General features: G+C 45.3%; 1 protein-coding gene across 2 annotated transcripts in view; it reads left to right on the top strand.

Annotated features, from left to right (window-relative positions):
* Positions 1 to 2,317: 2,317 nt before the first annotated feature.
* The window catches only part of fbxl15 (F-box and leucine-rich repeat protein 15), a 44,802-nt gene continuing 25,317 nt past the window's right edge, over positions 2,318 to 21,802 (top strand). For both annotated transcript variants that reach the window (XM_084323342.1, XM_084323343.1), the window contains exon 1: positions 2,318 to 2,457. In XM_084323342.1, coding sequence (XP_084179468.1) covers positions 2,432 to 2,457 — 26 coding nt within the window. In that variant the 5' untranslated portion in view covers positions 2,318 to 2,431. The remainder of the gene's footprint in view (positions 2,458 to 21,802) is intronic.

Consider the following 21,802-nt stretch of genomic DNA (forward strand, 5'->3'; position numbering starts at 1 on the left):
ATAACAAACTATCATTACACATGGGCAAAACAGAGTCCATTCTCTTCGGTTCAAATAACAAAGACCGACGGCTTCTCAGTTACAGTGGGTGACAATATTGTCACAAGGAAAGACGAAATTACCTACCTGGGTTCCATCCTAGAGGCAAATCTTTCCTGTGACAAAATGGCATCCAATGTAATAAAAAAAGTCAACCAACGAACTAGATTCTTGTACCGGATCTCCTCTCTGGTAAACAAGAATACCCTGAAGACTCTGGCAGGAGCACTCATTCAAGGGTACTATGACTATGCGTGCACCTCATGGTACCAAAGCACCTCAAAGGCGCTTAAAACAAAATTACAAACATCACAAAACAAACTGGTCAGACTACTACTTGACCTGAACCCCAGAACCCACCTCACCCCTGCCCACTTTGACAACCTAGGATGGCTTAGAGTAGACGACAGAGTACAGCAACTTGCAATGGGCCTGGTCTACAAGATACACTATACGACTAAGGTACCCATGTACATGTCAAAATACTTCCCAAAGGTCAGTGAATACCACAACCACTACACCAGAGGAAGCTCAACAAATCATGTTAAACCCAGATTCGGCTCAAACAAGGGACTAAACACGTTTCGCAATTATGCCACATCAATGTGCCCTACCCAAAGCTGTAAAGGAATGTGAATCCCTACCCACATTCAAAACCGCTCTTAAAGAGCACCTACGGGAGGCTGCAATTCGAAACTGGCCACCGGAAATGCCCTAAACCCCCACCACCTCCTAATAGACAGTCTCCTCCCCACCGCATGTATATATTCCCTCCCCGCCATATGTATATTTCTCTCCCACCCACCCACCCCCTCCTAATGTACAGTCCCCTCCCCATCATATGTATATACTCTGTCAGGATCTAGGGGTAACAGTACTGTATATTTGAATACCGTTTATGTCACAAATGTATCAGTACTAAATACCTATATGTCCCTATGCCATAAATGTCATGTATGTTGTGTATGTCATAAATGTCTATATGAATTGAAAATGGGGGACCCTGATGGAAACAAGACAAACGTCTTTCTCAGGTCTGCATCCCCTTAACAATTGTGTGTATTGAGCCGTACTGTATTGTACCCATTCTGCAATCTGTTAAATACAGTTTTCATTCATTCATTCATTCATTCATTCATTCATTCATTCATTCATTCATTCATTCATTCATTCCAGGTTAATGTACTCTACTATGTTTGTATCACAAACATTGCTGTATATGTACAGTTTATTCCCCCTCAAATGTATATACTCTATTATTACTATATGCTGTCATACAGTAGAGGTTGAGTACTTCATTACCTAAACATGGTAAATTAGAGTGTTGTGTTCACTCATAGTTAAATACAGTAGAGGTTGAGTACTTCATTATCTAAAGATGGTAAGTTAGAGTGTTGTGTTCACTCATAGTTAAATACAGTAGAGGTTGAGTACTTCATTATCTAAACATGGTAAGTTAGAGTGTTGTGTTCAGTCAGACAGTAGACAAGTAGAGGTTGAGTACTTTATTATCTAAACATGGTGAGTTAGAGTGTTGTGTTCATTCATAGTTAAAGACAGCCGAGGTTGAGTAGTTTCTTCTGATATCACTTTGAAACTCCAAGTGATTTAGATCCAAAACATTTTCTAACAATACATGTATATTCCATAGTAAAGTACAGTTGACAGCTGCGTTAACGTTACAATGTGTTGTGTTCACAACACTGTTTAGTCTGTGACGACGCGTCGCGATAATATACAGTACATGTATATTCCATAGTAAAGTACAGTTGACAGCTGTGTTAACGTTACAATGCGTTGTGTTCACTCATAGTTAAAGACAGCCGAGGTTGAGTAGTTTCTTCTGATATCACTTTCAAACTCCAAGTGATTCGTTGCAATGTACGCGGAAATGCTGCATTTGTGTTGCAATGTACATTATGCATTTGTCTGAGCGGGGCGTAAGGAAAGGCGCATTACCGTACTGGCGTGCGGTGACGAATGCGGAAGCATTTTTGCACTCTTCCGCTGTCAATAAGCAACACGCGTCCAGGCCACAATACTTGTCCACGCCACGAAGCCTCGCCTCAAACCCATCCACGCCACGAAGCCCCGCCCAGACGTTGGGCTCTGTGGCTCTGCAGACTCAAACCGAGTACAAGCCACGAAGCCCCGCCCAGACGTTGGGCTTGCGGCTCTGCAGATATACCCTACTCCCGTCCTACGCAAAATCCATTATGTGGACCAATAGTGGCGAACACGGAAATAAACACAGACAGGGGGACAGTCCATAGGACAGTCAACAGCTAGCCAAACTCAGTGCAAGATTCCTTGGGGATATACAGTATCTCACTAGTTACGTGAAGAACAACAGTATATTAACAACACATTATTATAACTCTACCGACTCAACATGGATGAGGAAACAGGGTTGCAAAAGTACGTGCATTTTATAAACAGCAGCGTATGTTGTAACAGAAAGCAGCTCGTCTGTCTAGTTAGCTAGCTACCGTTAATAGGCGGCTAGTGCGAGTATTTATCCACGATGTACTGTATTTAATAAGCGTGAGCTAAACTATTTATTCTGACCTCTATTCGGCGATACTCAGCAAGCTAACCATACATAATTATCCCACCGGACGATCTGTCTCGCTGATAAATAAACTATCATTACACCTGGGTAAAACAGAGTCTTTGATTGATTGATTGAAAAGTTTATTAACAGATTGCAGAATGGGTACAGTACAGTACAGCTCAATACATACAATTGTTAAGAGGATGCAGACCTGAGAAAGACTTTCGTCTTGTTTCCATCAGGGTCCCCCATTTTCAATTAATCATATGACACACACGACATACATATAGACAGTACTGCTACATCTATACATTTATGACATACCAGATTTTCAAATACAGTACTGTTTGTGATACTAAAAAAATCCAGAAAAAGAGTGTATATACATTTGACATAGAAACTGTGCATTGGAGGAGGTTGGGTATGTGGGGTGGGATGACTTATCGTACAGAACTTGTAAGTCGCTTTGGATAAAAGCGTCGGCTAAATGACTAAATGTAAATGTAAATGTAATGTATGGGGCTGTACATTTGAGGTGGGAGGGGGGGGGGGTTGGGTAGGGGGGGGGGGACACTGTACATTGCAATACTGACATACATTTGACATAGAAACTGTACATTGGAGGAGGTTGGGTAGGTGGGGTGGGGTTGGGTGGGGCTGTACATTGGGGGGGGGGGGGGGGGGGGGTTGGGTACATTGGAATACTGACAAAGCCATGCTTGGTCTTTATTGTACAACTGGGTTAGGACATTTGTAGGGGCCAGTTTTGAATTGCAGTCTCCCGTAGGTGTTCTTTGAGAGTGTTTTTGAAGGTGGGTAGTGATTCACATTCCTTTACAGCTTTGGGTAGGGCGTTCCACATTGATGTGGCATAATTGCGAAACGTGTTTAGTCCCTTGTTTGAGCCGAATCTGGGTTTTACATGATTTGTGGAGCTCCCTCTGGTGTTGTGATTGTGGTATTCACTGACCTTTGGGAAGTATTTTGACATATACATGGGTACCTTGGTCGTGTAGTGTATCTTGTAGACCAGTCCATTCTCTTCGGATCAAATAACAAACTCAGCAAGGCCAACGGCTTCTCAGTTACAGTGGGTGACAATATTGTCACAAGGAAAGATGAAATTACCTACCTGGGTTCCATCCTAGAGGCAAATCTTTCCTGTGACAAAGTGGCAACCAATGTATTAATAAAATAAATCAGCCAACGAACTAGATTCTTGTACCGGATCTCCTCTCTGGTAAACAAAAATACCCTGACGAATACCCTGAGCACTCATTCAAGGGTACTACGACTATGCTTGCACCTCATGGTACCAAAGCACCTCAAAGGCACTAAAAACAAGACTACAAACATCACAAAACAAACTGCTTGACCTTACTCCTAAAACCCACCTCACCCCTGCCCACTTTGACAACCTAGGATGGCTTAGAGTAGACGACATTGATTGATAGATTGAAAACTTTATTAACAGATTGCAGAATGGGTACAATACAGTATGGCTCAATACACACACAATTGTTAAGGGGATGCAGACCAGAGAAAGACTTTCGTCTTGTTTACATTACGGTCCCCCATTTTCAATTCATAATGTACAGAGTACAGCAACTTGCAATGGGCCTGGTCTACAAGATAGACTACACCACTAAGATACCCATATCCTTGTTGTTCCAGCACGGCGCGGGACCCGACCCCCCCCTCCCCCCTTCCCACCCACAACAACACAGAGGAACAGATCACAAACGAACAATACTTCGAACCTGCCAACATCAATGAAATAACCAACGCCAATGGACTGAACATTTTTCACATTAACATTAACAGCTTAAAAAACAAATTGGATGAAATCAAACAAATATTCATAAATGGTAAGGCAAACATACTGTGCTTCTCAGAAACTAAGCTCGACGATTCTGTAAAAGATCCAGAGATAGAGATTGAGAACTACTCAATAATCAGGAATGATAGGAACAAACATGGAGGTGGTGTCTGTATGTACATACACAAGGACACCAAATTCATCAACAGAAATGACCTGAATCATAAATCAATTGAAACTGTATGGGTGGAAATCCTATTTGAAAGGGCGAAATCCCTACTGGTTGGCACAGTCTACAGGCCGCCAGATCATAGTGGCTTTTATGATACACTGGATGGGTGTTTAGCTGGAGTTGAGGATGTAGACAAAATTCTTATTGGAGACTGGAACACGGATATGCAACGAAAAGATGCACCCGTCTTCAAGGCCTTCAGTAGGTTTTGTGATCTGCATGGCCTCAGCCAGCTAATCACCCAACCCACACGTGTATGTGAATCAACTCAGACTACCATTGACCTCATTCTGACCTCCGACAAGTCCAAGATCTCAAATAAAGGGGTTATAGCATGTGGGTTAAGTGATCATTATATGATATTCTGTACCCGAAAAAAACTAAAACAAAAGGCTGGCTGCCACAAAACAGTCACATCTAGAGACCTCAAAACCTACTCTAGCGAGGCCTTCAACCTTGAACTGGAGGAGTCTGGACTGGTCAGATGAACTCAATGGTACACTGGTTGAAGAAACATGGCTTGGCTTCAAAACCAAATTCTCAACAATACTAAATGACATGGCCCCCCTAAGAACCACCAGGGTAAAAAATCGCGCTGAGCCGTGGATGCACTCCGAAATACTGGCCGCTATGAAAACCAGAGACAAAAAATGCTCTGAGTTTCGAAATGTCAGTCAAAGCTTACTAAAAGCACGAGCAGTGAACTCCAAAGCCCACGTGACTGAACTCAAACTAGAAGAAACAGACTAAGAAACGACGTAAACTCCATGATCAAAACTGCAAAAAGAAATTTCATCAATGACAAAACTGAGGAAAACAAAAGCAAACCACGTGAACTTTGGAAATTACTCAATAATCAACTAGGATGCAGTAAAAAACTCAAAACCAGATTCTCAAACATAAACATAAAAACGGACAACACGCTCATCACAGACAAGCTGGATGTAGCCAATTACTTAAACATTTTCTTCACAAACATAGCCACAACACTGGTAAACAAACTACCCTCCACTCAGGGCGTTATGGGGTAGAACACATAGTAGCTTACTACAAAAACCTAGGGGTCCGCAAGGACGACTTCAAGCTGGAAATGGTAACAACAGATGAGGTACTCAATAAACTGAGCGCCCTCCAACCTAACAAGGCCACTGGCCACGACAACATCCCTTCCAAATTCCTCAGAGACTCAGCAGCCGCCATCACCCCAATCATCACACACATAATAAACCTCTCTATAAAACAGGGACACGTCCCCAAGGACTTCAAAATTGCGAGGGTGACCCCTCTGCACAAAAAGGGCAGCAAATTAGACCCAGGCAACTACCGCCCTGTTTCTATTCTCACCTCCATCTCGAAAGTCATGGAAAAAATAGTCTATGAACAGGTCGAAAAGTACCTAGCGGAAAAAAATCGAATCTACGAATTCCAATCTGGCTTCAGAACATCCCACTCCACTGACACATGCCTTCTCTATTTGAATGACCACATCAAACAAGAGGTGGACGCAGGCAAATACTGCGGCATGGTCATGCTGGACCTACAAAAGGCCTTTGACACGGTCAATCACTCCATTCTGATTGACAAGCTAAAAGCAATTGGTTTTGATAGTCTATCAGTGAGCTGGATGCAATCCTACCTAGAGGGGAGGGAACAGATGGTGGAGGTAAACGGTACCCTATCCCCCCCTCACAGTGAGCTGTGGTGTTCCACAAGGAAGCATACTAGGACCGCTACTGTTCCTAATTTTTGCAAATGACATGTCGTCAGCTTGTGACTGCAACTTGTTCCTGTTTGCGGACGACTCAGCCCTGCTGGTCTCTGACAAGAACAAGTTACAGGTTGAAAAAACCCTCAGCTCGGAACTAGGCAGAATCTGCATATGGCTCGCTGATAACAAACTATCATTACACATGGGCAAAACAGAGTCCATTCTCTTCGGTTCAAAAAACAAACTCAGCAAGACCGACGGCTTCTCAGTTACAGTGGGTGACAATATTGTCACAAGGAAAGATGAAATTACCTACCTGGGTTCCATCCTAGAGGCTAATCTCTCCTGTGACAAAATGGCATCCAATGTAATAAAAAAAGTCAACCAACGAACTCGATTCTTATACCGGATCTCCTCTCTGGTAAACAAGAATACCCTGAAGACTCTGGCAGGGGCACTCATTCAGGGGTACTACGACTATGCTTGCACCTCATGGTACCAAAGCACCTCAAAGACGCTAAAAACAAAATTACAAACATCTCAAAACAAACTGGTCAGACTACTGCTTGACCTTACTCCTAGAACCCACCTCACCCCTGCCCACTTTGACAACCTAGGATGGCTTAGAGTAGACGACAGAGTACAGCAACTTGCAATGGGCCTGGTCTACAAGATACACTACACGACCAAGGTACCCATGTACATGTCAAAATACTTCCCAAAGGACAGTGAATACCACGATCACAACACCAGAGGGAGCTCCACAAATCATGTTAAACCCAGATTCGGCTCAAATAAGGGACTAAACACGTTTCGCAATTATGCCACATCAATGTGGAACGCCCTACCCAAAGCTGTAAAGGAATGTGGATCACTACCCACTTTCAAAACCTCTCTCAAGGGACACCTACGGGAGACTGCAATTCAAAAATGGCCCCTGTAAATATCCTAACCCAACCCCCTCCAATGTACAGTCATTTACCTAGTATGGTTTTGTCAATAGTCCAATGTACAATTTTGTTTGTTTGTACAGTGTCTCCTCCCCCCCCCCCTCAATGTACAGTTTTGCTTATTTATACAGTGTGTCTCCCCCCCCCCCCAACCACCTCCAATGTAAATTACCCAGTATGGTTGTCAATATCCCAATGTACCCAACCCCCCCCACCCAACCTCATCCAATGTACAGTTTCTACGTCAAATGTATATACTCCCTTTTCTTGACTCCTTCTGTATCACAAACAGTACTGTATTTGCAAATCTGGTATGTCATAAATGTATAGATGTAGCAGTACTGACTATCTGTATGTCATGTATGTCATATATGTCCTGATGAATTGAAAATGGGGGACCCTGATGTAAACAAGACGAAAGTCTTTCTCTGGTCTGCATCCCCTTAACAATTGTGTGTATTGAGCTGTACTGTATTGTACCCATTCTGCAATCTGTTAATAAAGTTTTCAATCAATCAATCTATCAATCAGACATGCTCATGTGAAACCTAGTTCTATGCATGCAACGTGTATCAGAAGATATTACGCCTGTCCCCGACTAAGGATTTGTATAGTCGACTTTGATTGGCCGAAATTTGCAGATAGTCGACTGGTATGCAAAAGAAATACACTTTTATATATATTTGCATTTTTTTTGGGGGAGGGGGGGGTGGGTGGTAATTCCAATTGGGCTGTGGGGGGTGCTTAATATCTGAAGAAGTCTACTGAAGGCTTCTTGTCCTCTGCAAAAGCATGCAATTGGTCCACTGATGGATACATCTGGATATGTCTAGTGTGTGAAGTCCTCTTTCAGTGCCTCTGTGCCTGTTTTCTTAGGCAGTTAGCCTCGCTGGTATGCACGCCATTAGCGTTAGCCACGTTTCGAGGCCTCTTTGCTTTTGGAAAGAATGATTAAAAAAAAATATTTATAATTATAATATATATTTTTTTAATGCGACCAAGGCCATGTTTAGAGGGAAACGCTTGCGGGTGAATACATAAAAATATTTTTCCGGACGTGCCTTTTGTTCATACGGCAACAGCGTTTTTGCGGGGAGTTTGTGCCAAGACACAACTCTCGTCTGTGACTGTTCACGTTCATATTGGATCTTTTATTTCTTCATATGAAAATCCTGAGAAATCAATACATTTAGTGACATTTATTTAATAAACTTTTTTTTTATCTTGTTTCAGTTGTTTGCACTTTACCTCACAGTTGTATAGGTACAATGTTGTTTACATGTTGTGAAGCAGAAGAAATGTGCCCTATGTAGTGGGCGTTTTGTCAGGACCCAAGCTGCTGTTTGAGACTAAATAAATATGGCACTTTTTTCCATAGCCTAACTTATGTTGAAGTAGTTATCATATTTTGCACAGATAATGTTTATATTTAGAAAGCCTTGTTGAATGCATGCAGTGAAATGAACACATCAATGCATTATTTTATTGTCAAAAGTATGCATAATGTTAATGTTAGTGTTAATTCCACAACAAGAGATAATGTGATGTTAGTTACCTGAAATGATTTAGTTTTGGGGGGGGGGGGGGGGGGGGGGGGGGGCTGCATATATCGGTATCGGTTGATATCGGTATCGTAAATTAAGAGTTGGTATATCGGATATCGGTAAAAAAGCCAATAACGAACATCCCTACTTACAAGCCTGGAGAGCAGAGCACAAACACGGACGTGACGTCCCGGATCCCTGACTCTTTAGTGATGAAGAGGAGGAGGTACGAGCATGCGGCCTGTTGGAGGAGCAGGACTGATGAAGAGGAGGAGGTACGAGCATGCACCCTGTTGGAGGAGCAGGACTGATGAAGAGGAGGAGGTACGTGTCTTTCACTACCACACTACAGAAGGTTAACCTTTGGTATATTGACTTGAACAGACTGTTAGATCAACCCTGAAAACTGAAAATATCTGTGTTAATAGTTAATTCAAAATAATGCTTTAATAAGTGAACTGTAGCATGCATTACATGGACTCTCACCTTTCTCATGATAAGGTTGTTTACACCGTTGTAGAGGCGCCATTTCAAACCCCCATGAACCAAACACCTTCTAGACATGTGACGGTTGAAGCACAGCACAAGAGGCCAATGTGGTTGAATCTATACAATAATAGATTACCATTTTAGGAATGCCAAAGAAGCATTTTCCTTTCATAGAGTAATACAAAGTGTCAGTTTGGTAGATGGGGTTTGCTGCTGGCTCTTGTGGACTAAATGGTATTAACCTAAGAAGCAATGACTGTACTGGGTTAATGCTAGATAGGCCATTGAATCATTACACAAGCCCTATTAAGGGAATGTTAAAAGGTCTGAAGTCATCTGACCTCCTCGCTGTTGAAAACTGGAAGAAGACACCAACAAGGAAGTCAGGGGGGGCTGACCAGCCTCCTCCAGAAGGTCATCTAAGGAGAAACGCCATGTATGGACGCAAGGAAACTATGGGGGGAAGTCAGGGTATAAAACAATGTATTTGGTGAGAGAGAGGCCAGGCCAGCTCATGACCTGCCACGACCGTTCCCCAGGGGGTCTGAGTCCTGCGCCTCCATCTCCACAGACCATGGTTCTACTTTGCCGCTACGTAAGTAAACTGTATGAATAATCACTGTTTGTGATAACTTAGAGGAAGATGTCTATCTTAGACCAGGTTTACCATGTGGTGGCAACGAGTACTATTGGTCTATTTCATACATAACATGAATACTATTAATGTGCAAGACTGTCTTGATGTAGCCACCGTGTTTTGGGCTATTTTGATTAACCTCATCAAACCTTTTGTACAATCATGTATTATGCTGAAATACATTCCTGTATGTAACTAATGCATTATCCACTCTTGGCCGCTCTGCAAATAAATGAGTTTGGACCATAGTTCCTGTTGTCTGGCTATACACAGTTATTTCTCAGCTGACTAAGTCAGGTGAGGACCATGTTTTATGTCGCTCTCCTTTTCCTCCATCCAGTTAGCAACCTCATTGTGCTGCAATTAACCTTAGATATTCATTATTAAATATACGACAGAATGGTGCCGTGTTAAGACCCGTTCTGATTTGTTCACATAATGAGCAAGCAGTAAAGAAAAAGCCGGGGGTTGGGGATTTGCAGTGCGGAGTGGTGGCTGTCTGGATGAAGGAACGAGGGGTGAATAAGAAAATTGGTCCTGTAAGCCACAGTAGGGCCCAGGGTGAGTGTATTCTTTGCGTACAGGAAAGGTGGAGTGATGTTAGATTTAGACTGTCGACCTGCTTGCTTGGGGTTTTATTGCAGGAAATACGAGCAGCGTAGTTGTGACATGCCATGGTGAGCAGGAGGATGGAAGGATTTTTATTTTTTGTTGATTATATAGAAGCGACGGCCCGACGAGTAGTTATTAGTCATATTTTAGGGACAGGCTAGGGCTGATGTTAGGAGGCGCTGAGGAAATGATTGACACAGGGTGTCGAGTTAGGAGGCTGCGTGGATTGAGCAGACCTAAGTGAGGGAAAGTATACGAATTTGTATGTCTGTCTGGTGAACGTAATAGCTTAAGGTGACCCAAAGCACATAGGTTAGGGATAGGTAAATGTTATTACTTGAGGGGACACGGCGAGGAGCGGTAGAATGTGGATTATAGTTACAGAGATGCAGGAAGTGGGACTGTGAGGTGGCTGGACAGTGATGGACAATGCAGGGTAGTCAGACATCTTTTTTTTTTATCCACTTTTTCTCCCATTTTTCTATATTTTTCTCCCATCCCAATTTTCGTATCATCCAATTCAACCCTCCCCTGTCACGAACGCTGTTTCTTGCCTCCCACAAGCCGGCTGCAATGTGGACTAAGTCATACATAGCACAAGTCCCCTCCGGTACTTGAGGTAACAGCAGTCGCATCTTTTCACCTGCGCAGCTCGATCTCTCAGTGTCGAGGAGTAACACGTGGGAGGCTCACGCTGCCCCCGACACTTCCTGATTCTACTGCGCAGGCGCACCAACCGACTTGTAGGAGTCGCTTGTTCACAACGTTCGATCCCCACCCTTCAGTTTTCCCTCCCCGTAATACGGCCAATGTGTATTACTGCGGACGACCAGCTAAACTGAAAACAATGTGGAGAGCTGGATTCGAACACGCGAATCCTAGCGTCTCCACACTGGTGGCGAGTGCCTTGCCCACTACACCACCTAGCCGCCCTGGTAGTCAGACATCTTAAAGAGAAGATTGTAGTGTAGGGTTAGGTAAAAAGTGTGATGAGTGTGTAAATGTGGGAGTCTATACCCTGTTAGTGGGACAAAATTGTATTATTAAATATATGACTGGGCTTGCCGCTCGGAGGACTGTGTATGACGCGGGAGATTAGGAAAAATATGGGGTTTTTAGGATATGGACACTAGAGGATGTTCAGTGAACAATTTTTAGATGAAAAGTCGGCTTACACAAGAATCTTGATGGTTATAAATGTTGCGCCATGTAATCAAAAGCCTCGTACGGGGAGTTGGTTTGTCTGTTTAATGTGATGTCTAAATGTATGTGATCAATAGCAAGCTTGACGAGGGTTGTTATGTTGTTAAACGTGGATCGGAACAATACGAGTCTGTGAATCATATTGGAAGTTGGGGCTAACTAGCTTAGCTCTGTGGAAGAGCCGCGGTAATCTAGGGACGTAAAGGCTGCGATGTGAGAGATTTAACGAAACACTGTGGGGGCATTTATTGTCAAGAAGCGGGTCGAGTGGTTCGTTGATGTGATTGTGGCCGTTTTAATGGTTATATTTAATACAGTAACAATTGTGTACGATGTTATGGTGAAGGAAAGATGTCGCTGGTTGATGACGTCATAGTGTTGAGAGGAGTGTTTGAACATCCTGGCTGTGGAGCCCATATGGAGCCAGGCGGAGAAAGGGTAGGAGAACTGGTTTAAGATTCGTGTTGATCTGTGTAACGGCGTTGGTATATGAGAATGTTTTAAATTCTTTTACGATAGTTTGTTCTTTTAAAGTAGTTTGTTGTTTAGACATGTGTAAGTTGTTTAGAGTTGGATTGGTACTGAGCGGATTGAATGAATGTACGGATCTCGAACAGCACGTAACGCGCAGCTCCCGGGAGGGCATTGAACATCACATCAGGTTGGCTAGCTACTTAGCTGGTATGAGAGTTTTGGAGATAACGCCGTGGAAAGGGCTCGTGCAATATTATGGTTAGAAGCGGCGTAGTGGCGTTGAGTGAGCGATGTTTATGTATGGAGCGATTGTGTGATAATAACGTTGATTGGGAGTTATTTGCAAAAGTCGCTTTTGACGTCATGTTGTGGGAGCTAAAGGGGATAGCATCAGGGCTGGCTAGGCTATTAGCTTGCATGCAGCTGTTTTGTGAAATTGCGGGCGACATGTGTGATGATTAGAGTTTTGAAAGTGTTGGTTAGGAAGTGTTAGACAGCGCGGTGGAGGTTGTTGCATTGTATTAAGACGAAACGGAGTGTTTTGTGGTGATAGTTGTACTTTGTCGCGATACATCATTCTGTGTGCGCCGTTTGCGCTAGTGCGCATGCGCGGATCGCTGTTTTTCATTCATTCGCTCTAGGAAAAACGGGTGAGTTTATATTTAGCTTTGTGCTATATGTTTGTATATTGTACATTGGGTTTTGTGTAAACAGTAGAAGTGATGTAACATGTATGGTGCTTAGATTAAGGCAGATAGTAAACTAATGTGGAGGAAGTCAATAAAAGGTTTACTTAGACTGCAAACAAGGCAGTGGCCTATCAAGGGGAAATTAAATAATGAATACATGGCCTATACAGAGCTGGGGTTCACAACCTAGCTGCTCTGGGTTATTGTATTTAATGGAAACATACATATACACATTAGGCACAAGGGTATGTTCTTGACCAAGGGGGGTTTGATTGATTGATTGATTGATTGAAAACAGTACAGCTCAGTACATACAATTGTTAAGGGGATGCAGACCAGAGACAGAGTCCCCCATTTTCAATTCATCGTAACATTTATGACATACATGTCAGACAGATAAACAGTAGTTTGGGAGTAATAATAGGCTGAATTTGGTACAATGCTCTACACTAGAAATACATGTTGCTTGCAGTAGGATCAGTTTGTCACGTGTGTAGGTATAAGGAAGTATTTGGAACTGACCACTAATGATGTTTTTATGCTTATATTTGTGATGTGCATGGATGGTATTGTATAAAGATGTGATATATGTCTGTCTAGAGTACAATTATTTTGAGATTGTGTTTATGCTTATGTACTTTGTTAAAATCTTTAAATAACATTGTTGACTTAAATAGGATGATGTTTATGTTAATGATTTCTGCAGGTCTTTAGGTCATGGGGATGATAATTTAGTGATGTAGGCTTGTTAGCGTGTATTTTGTTGTGTTGCTATGTTGAAATTTGTTTATTCTTGTGTAATTGGTTAACTCTGTTGATTTGCATAGGCTAAATGTTTTATATTGGAATTTAATACAGGCCCAGTCGTGGAACAGGATAATTTAATGATGGGGACTTGTTTATATGCTGTTTTGATGACTGTATGAGTGTTTTTGCAGTAATTGTAAATGATGTCTATATAGTAATGGTTAACCTTTTGTTGAATTTCAGGAGGGTCAATGGGTGATGAAGTAATTGAGGCGAGGTCACGAGGTTCACAGGAGAGACCCAGGCTATCTTTACAGAAGCAATTTAGAGAAGGTTGCACAGGCCCAAGGGGGGTCGAGGAGGGGAAGCTGCTACTATGGCTGTTTTATGACAGGGTGACAGAGCAGAGCTGGTCAGATTAGGTGCCAGGAGAGAGGTCACAGGTGAGGATAGCAAGGAACAGTTGCAAAGTAAGATAACAGTAGGGGTATTTTTACAGCAGGAGCGAGTAGCAGTGACAGGAGGATGAGACAGGCGGCTAATTCAGGACAGCTAAGGGAGGAGTGAGCGGCGTAGGTTGAATAGGAGCCAATTTAGATGCTGTTATTTACATTAAATATGGCTGACTATTTGATTGGAGGAATGGCCTGAGGTTATCACGGTTCTAGTAGGCCGGGGTGACTTCAGGTTGAAAAAGGGGTACTACTAGACCCTTTGTAGGAGTGAGAGTAGCGGCGCAGATGATGAGTGTAGACTGAATTAGGAGCAGGAAGCGAAGGGAAACTAACAACATTGTCTGTCTGTGGTTGATTAACGTTAGGTTATGACTATAACCAAGTTCTGTTAATTAGGGGTGACGCTTGGCATCACTACTGCACTATCTCGCGTACGTGCACGCGTACTGAATAAACCACAAATGTACCTCTAATACCAGTATTAGTCTGACCACACCCCTCATCAGCTTACCTTCATAAGCAGGTGTGTGGTCACCTGCTCTCCTCCTTCCCAAGCTTTCACCACAAGGTGAGGTCAAGGGCTGCAGCGGCCGTCTGATGCCAAGCGTCACCCCTAATTAACAGAACTTGGTTATAGTCATAACCTAACGTTCTGTTTCATTAGGGGCTCTGCTTGGCATCACTACTGCACAAAGGGAGGCCAAGCGGAGCCGCTGGCTGACAAATACACCCCGCTGACAGCCCCCCAAAACCATCAGAACAGGGAGGGCCGAGCCCCCCCGACCCCCCCTAATGGAGGGTATCCCTTCTATTAGAGGCTTCACGGGAAGGCGACGGACCCGACCGTGCGAAGAGGCACTCAAGCAACTTAACGCACAGGGTGAGCAGACCGTGGCTTGACCCCACGACTACACACACGCACAACCCGCATGCCACCCGGGAACGAACGGAGGAACAACCTCGTTACTGCCCCCAGAATCACGGGGTCAAGGGCAAACCCAACCCCGTGGCAAGGCCGTAGCAGCGGAGCGCGAAGGAAGACCCAGACCCACCAAAAGGACTGGACTCCCTGGAATGGGGGCCCGGAGAAGTCCATGATGCCAGCATCAAGACCCCACCAGGTGGGCACGTAGTGCCCCGCCCCCCACATCGCCAGCGTATTCGGACAAAGGCCCCCCAGTTACTGCACCTGGTAATCCCAGGCGGTATCCCAAGTACTAACCAGGCCAGAACCTGCTTAGCTTCCGAGATCGGACGAGATCGGGCGTGTTCAGGTCGGTATGGCCGTAAACCGAGCGGGCCCCGTCCCCCCAACAGTACACCGCCTGGCACACTAACCCTGCAGAACAGACAGTCAGCATGGCCGTAAGCACACAAAAAAGGTTATCCAACGGAAGCAGGCAGCGCACCGGGGAAAAACCAGGCAACAGGCTGTTAACCCTAGCCTGGAGACTGCGGACGAGACAGGCGCCAGAGGGGACAGCTGAACACAGCCGCCCCGGCGGAAGGAGCGTAAGCTGGCGGTGTTGCATGACCAAGCCTCCATTTAAAAACCCCCACCCAGAGGGGTCGAGGCAGAGAAGGCTGACACGATTGGCAGACGTCATGAACGTGCAGGGGCACCCTCAAACGGTGAACCCGGGAGTTGACACTGCTCCAACACACCAGGGAATCAACCACCTCGGTGTTACCCAATGCGGTGGTTGTTCCTATAACCCCTCAAGAAAAAACTCCAAAACACACCTGCGGGTATACACCGGCTATACCGCAGTACAAGTGTTTCAGTTTCCAAAAAGGGTTAACCCAGGCCTACGGGTCGCAAACATCACTTCGGACCGGGCCTGGCGGTACGGGAAGCACAGGGTCACCAGAGGAGGTCAAAAAACCACCCCCACAGGCCCCTCTTCGCCATGCGTGAGAGAGGAGCGAAAAATTATGGAGAACCAGCCCCTAAGCACACCGTACCTGGTATTCCCCGGCGGTCTCCCAACCAAGTACTAACCAGGACCAACCTGTGTAGCGGCCGAGATCCGACGAGATCGAGCGCGTACAGAATGGCATGGCTGTAAGCCATGACGACAGTGCTGAGTAAAAACATACCCAACCAGGGTCTCCATAGCGCTTAACCCTGTGACACCCAGACCGACCTGGCATTTTTCCCCCTGAAAAAAGCCCAAGTCCCTCAGGGTACCAGAACAGCAGATCTGCATCCCCGGCAGACAACGGGTTCAACTGATCTGGACCAGCGTGACCAGAACCAGTCCCGTGCCCTAACCACGCCGACATGCCTACTCCAGGAGAAGGGCAGATATGCGTGTTGATCTTAACATGAAAAGAAGGCGCCACCCAGACGTTCGGACGAACCGCGCCTGGTGGCCCACCCCAAGGGCGTGAGACCCCACTACATATGTTCAGATCCATCCCGTCATCATCCCCCAGACATGAACGAGAATCCGTCGACAACCCACCCAGGTCATGGGATGTGGTCGTCGGAAGAGGAAAAACCCCCATCTCAGTTGCTTTATAAAAACGCTGTTTCAACCACAAGCAACCAAGGCGTGCCAGTCAATCGCCTGTTTACAGCGAGCTAGCACTATACGTGCGTCGGGACACACCCCCATCAATGAACAGGCTATTTAGACCTGTCATTGAATCCCCAAGGCGCCCAGGGGAACGACAAGAGGGGTGTGACACTCCCTAACTCCAACACTTCTGGAATAGAAAGAAGGAAGCATCAACAGTATGTATCCCAGTCTACACAGCCGGGGTAAAAAATTTTCACATTTTTACATCCCACCACCCTCCCATAGGAAAGAGACGGGGATCCCCAGAGAGACTTCCCACGCGAGCTGTACAGATTGAAAAGAATATATTGCACCTTGAGCCATGTAAAAAACTGGTTTTAGGGCCTCCGGGGAAGAGGCACTGAACCCATACACACTCAATAAACGAATTGAATCGAATATACATACAATAGAAAAGGACCCTTCTAGAGGGTCCACTCACTTTGACAATCTGAGGAGGAAGGCTCTGTACTCTGATGGAGGCTTCCTCACATGGAAGAAGGAGTCCGAACTCACAGAAGGCCTGAATAGGCGCTTGGTGAGGAGGAGCCCTGACCACCCCCCCTGAAAACAGATCCATCACATGGACCTGAACAGCACAGTTGGAAGTCCTACCAACAGAGACGCGCACGGTGACGTACTCTATGGCGGGGGAATTCCTGCGGTGCACACGCCCAATATACCAGGCCGTGGGACCAGGAACTCCCTCCCCCCCCCCCCCCCCCCCCCCCCCGTAACGTGCCGAACCGCCACGTGACGGGAACCTTGAAGGACAGGGGGTGTACCCCTGACCGACAGAACAATGGGGAGAGGAAAGGTTACCAGTTCACCCCTTTACGACCCCACACCCATGATACGACGTAACGACAAAAAGAGAATATGACACAGTCATAGTCAGCTCTATGAAGCGTTTCACAGCTCCACACAGCGCATGAGCTAACCTGCTATCTGATTTTTACTAAGGAAAAACACAGAATAGAGAGGGCTCTAAGAACCCCGGTCCAACATACACATGTGCTTCTGTGGCCAGTACAACCCAGTTGTAGGTCACATGACACACACAACCCATCATCACCTACAAAAAATGGCAAAAACACTCAACAGAGGAACGCCGTTTTTTTCACAATGAGAGAATACATCATTCTTGATTAGTATCGACCACAGGCCTTGCTAAGCACACATGACAGCAACCAAACCAATTTCCCTTTAGGAAATAAGTTTCTCCAGCAGATTTAGCACAACCTCAGCAATCAAGCTAAGAGTTACATCGTATCCCTACCACACAAAAGACACAATTAATGCACAACATGTCTGATAGGAGGTGATAAAGTCCCCAGGGAACCGGGGGGGAAAACACAATCCTCCTATTTTACCCTCAATACGGCCAGTTAAAACAGGAAAACCTGTTAATGTGTGAACACACTGTTCATTGTCATTACAGTCTGAGAAAGAACATTCTTTTACTCACTTGTCACCAAGCATAGCTTCATAGGTTAGTTACCTTAGTTGTGAGTACACGGCCGTGTTACTCACACAACAACCAGATCATTACATCCCGTTTGCACGGAGAAGCTAACTGCCAGTGACAAAAACAGCTCACACATAACCCGCAACGTATCCTAAATGCATTGTAGCAACACACGTTTTGGGAAAAACACCGTTATTCACAATACATTTAGCAAAGTAAAACCAGAAGACGTGTTATGAGGTCTGGTCAACCCCGTTCCTACCCGGAACGCAGATCAGCGAAGTGCAGTCACAAGACACCGTAGAACACAGCCGTCCTGTGTTGTTCGATCCGGGCAGCGTCGCCGCTCCAACCAGTCGCTACAGTCCTCTTTGTTGACGCAATCCCCGTCCAGGCTCAGGGCAGGGTCGACGAACATCCCCTGTCAAGGATGACGTCGTGGTCAAGAGTGTAAAACATGTTAAAATCAAAGCACGTTCAACAGAATAGCATCAAGCTAACGGCTGCTCCAACCGTTCGGGTGCTATTGCTTCTGCTCGCGAGACGCCGATCTAACGACGCACGCGACCAGAAGCGAGCTCACGGCGGCGCGCGAGAAGCTAAGCTACCCCGCGCCAGGCCATGGCCATAGCAGCAAGCTAACGTTACCTAGCGACCACGACATGCTAGCCCCGCAGCTAACAGCTGACTGGCTAATAGTAGGCCTTAAGCAGGCCATGCAGCGATCCAGCAGGCTAACGCAGCAGTTAACAGCTGACCGGCTAACCGTAAGCTATGAACATGTAAACAATGACATAACACTCACCCAGACAGGCCGCCGTTCTGAACCTCTCCTCACTTTTTAAGAGAAAAGAGAAAACAAGATGTCAACACCGCTTCACAACGGTGACATTACCACATCCGACGGAATCAGCACAGTACCAACTGGCCTGTGTAGCTGACTTTGAACATGAATCTGCCGCTATCGCACATTACATGCACATATCCCCTCGTGAAGGAATACTCTCATTTGGATATGAAAGATGGGGCCTTAACACGGTGACAGAGAGAATCCACTCGTCCAGAACACACAGGGATCACCAGTGTCAATGGTCGCGGCCCACTAGTTAAAACTATAATGGTCTCCAGACCAAGGCCTTCTGTCGCCTAGGTGGCTGAACAAAGGACCCTAGTCTGGGGCCGGTTTCCATAAACTTTGTCAAGTAGCCCCCATAGCACTAACAGACAAGTGGAGCCCGCCAGCAAACACTACTCACCCAACCTGGAACGCACCGCTTCTCACAACAGCGGCATGTCCGACAGTTCAGCTGTGGCCTGACAGGTTTCACCCCAACAAACACAGCAAGGAACTGCAGTTGAGAAGCATGCAGCGGCGTGCTCCCAATACGAAAACCGGTGGAGGGTTTTTAGAATGATCATCATCTTCCAGACACTCCAGTACGAAGACAATATCGCCGTATTTTCTCGAAAATAGTGAGAGAGAAAATAAAGATATGATGTCAACGTATCCTTGTTTCCCAAAGCTGCTCCTAAACCTTTCTTCCATCATGGTGTCAAGTGTGGGGATCTACCGAGGCACTTCTTCCTTGTGGTGAAAGCGAGAAGGAGGAGAGCAGGTGACCACACACCTGCTTATGAAGGTAAGCTGATGAGGGGTGTGGTCAGACTAATACTGGTATTAGAGGTACATTTGTGGTTTATTCAGTACGCGTGCACGTACGCGAGATAGTGCAGTAGTGATGCCAAGCAGAGCCCCTAATGAAACAGAACAAGAGTTATATGTGTGTTTGCAGAGGACAAGGTTGAAATGATCAGAGTGGCTGTGAATGACTGAGAGTGGGTTTGTTTATTTTGTTGTGTTTGGAAGATTTATGTTGAATGGAAGGTTTTTGATGCAGGAGTGGAGCAAAGCGTGAATGTTTTTTTTCTTTGTGAGGATTTCGATAAAGTAGAACGGTGGATGATTGTGAGGCTGTTGTCTTGTCTGTTAGGATGAGAGGAATATCAGGACACTTGGTCTATACTACAAATAGAACTGGGATTACTGTCGCTTATTTTGTTTCATATCATTTGAATGAAAGAGTTTGTTTTGTTTAAGTTAACAGCCACTGTGGTATGCTCTGAGATCTTTATTTTCAGGATTGAATGTGTTGTGAAACTCAAGTTCAAGTTTCTTTAATAGTTGTCATACAGAAGTACAGAATACTTTTATACAAAATGCTTCTTACTGTTACGCTCCAGAGACTGTGCAAGACAAGATAAGATCAGTATGAAATAAAATAACATAGTATAGTATGTAAATTAGAAGTAAAAAAAATGAGGTAAAAAAAATGAGGTCACAGTGTTCAGTATAGACATATGTACAATGTTCGATGCAGAATAGACGTAACTGAGTTACCATATAATATACAATACACAATACTATGCAGTGTACTAATATACAATACTATATAGTGCAAGGCAGAAATGGGATGAGGTGCAATTTAGGTACAATTTACAGTAGGTGTACGAGTTGTAGTGCAAATCCTTTATCAATAAATATAAAGTGTGTTTGTGTGATCTAAAGTGTGGAGAGTGGGTGCTGCAGTGTGTTGTTTGTTTAAGTGAGTGTGTGCGTGTGGGTGTGTGTGCTGTGTGCATTTGATGGTTGTTGCATATTGTTTATTGTTCGTTTAGCAGCCTGATGGCCTGGGGATAGAAGCTTCTTCTGAGTCTTTCTGTGCTCGCCTTAAAACTCCGGTATCGCTTGCCTGACCACAGCAGTTCAAAGAGGCAGTTGTTCAGGTGGCTCGAGTCCTTAATAATTATTTTAGCCTTCCCCCTGCACCGCTTGTTGTAAATGTTCTGGAGGGTGGGAAGCCCCCCTCCAATTGTGCGTTCGGCTGAACGTGTCACTCTTTGTAGTCTGCTACGGTCTTGTGCAGTGCTATTCCCAAACCAGGAGGTGATGTTGCCAGTCAGGATGCTCTCTATTGTACATGAGTAGAAGTTCCTAAGGATCTTCTGACTGACTTGGAACTTCCTTAGGCGCCTGAGGAAGTAGAGGCGTTGTCGTGCCTTCTTCACAACACTGTCAATGTGTGTGGTCCATGTCAAGTCCTCGGATATGTGGGCTCCGAGGTACTTGAAACTGTTCACTCTCTCAACCGGTGCCCCGTCGATGCTGAGGGGGCTGTAGTCCTTGACCCCCGACCTCCTGAAGTCCACAATCATCTCTTTTGTTTTGCTGACGTTCAGGGAGAGGCAGTTCTCCTGACACCACTGTGACAGATTTTCTACCTCTTCCAGGTAGGCCCTCTCGTCGTTGGCAGAGATCAGGCCCACCACTACTGTGTCATCAGCAAATTTGATGATTGTGTTGTTGTTCCGCTGTGCCACGCAGTCATGTGTGTACAGGGAGTAGAGGAGGGGGCTCAGAACACAGCCTTGGGGGGCCCCTATGTTGAGCGTGATGGATGAGGAGGTGCAGTTGCCTGCTCTTACCACCTGGGGTCTGCCCGTCAGGAAGTCCAAGACCCACTGGCAGAGGTCATAGTTCAAGCCCATGTCCCTGAGCTTGGCTATGAGTTTGGAGGGGACTATGGTATTGAATCCTGAGCTGTAGTCGATGAACAGCAT

Source organism: Notolepis coatsorum, assembly GCF_963971535.1.
Source record: "Notolepis coatsorum genome assembly, chromosome: 10".
Classification (NCBI taxonomy): Eukaryota; Metazoa; Chordata; class Actinopteri; order Aulopiformes; family Paralepididae; genus Notolepis; species Notolepis coatsorum.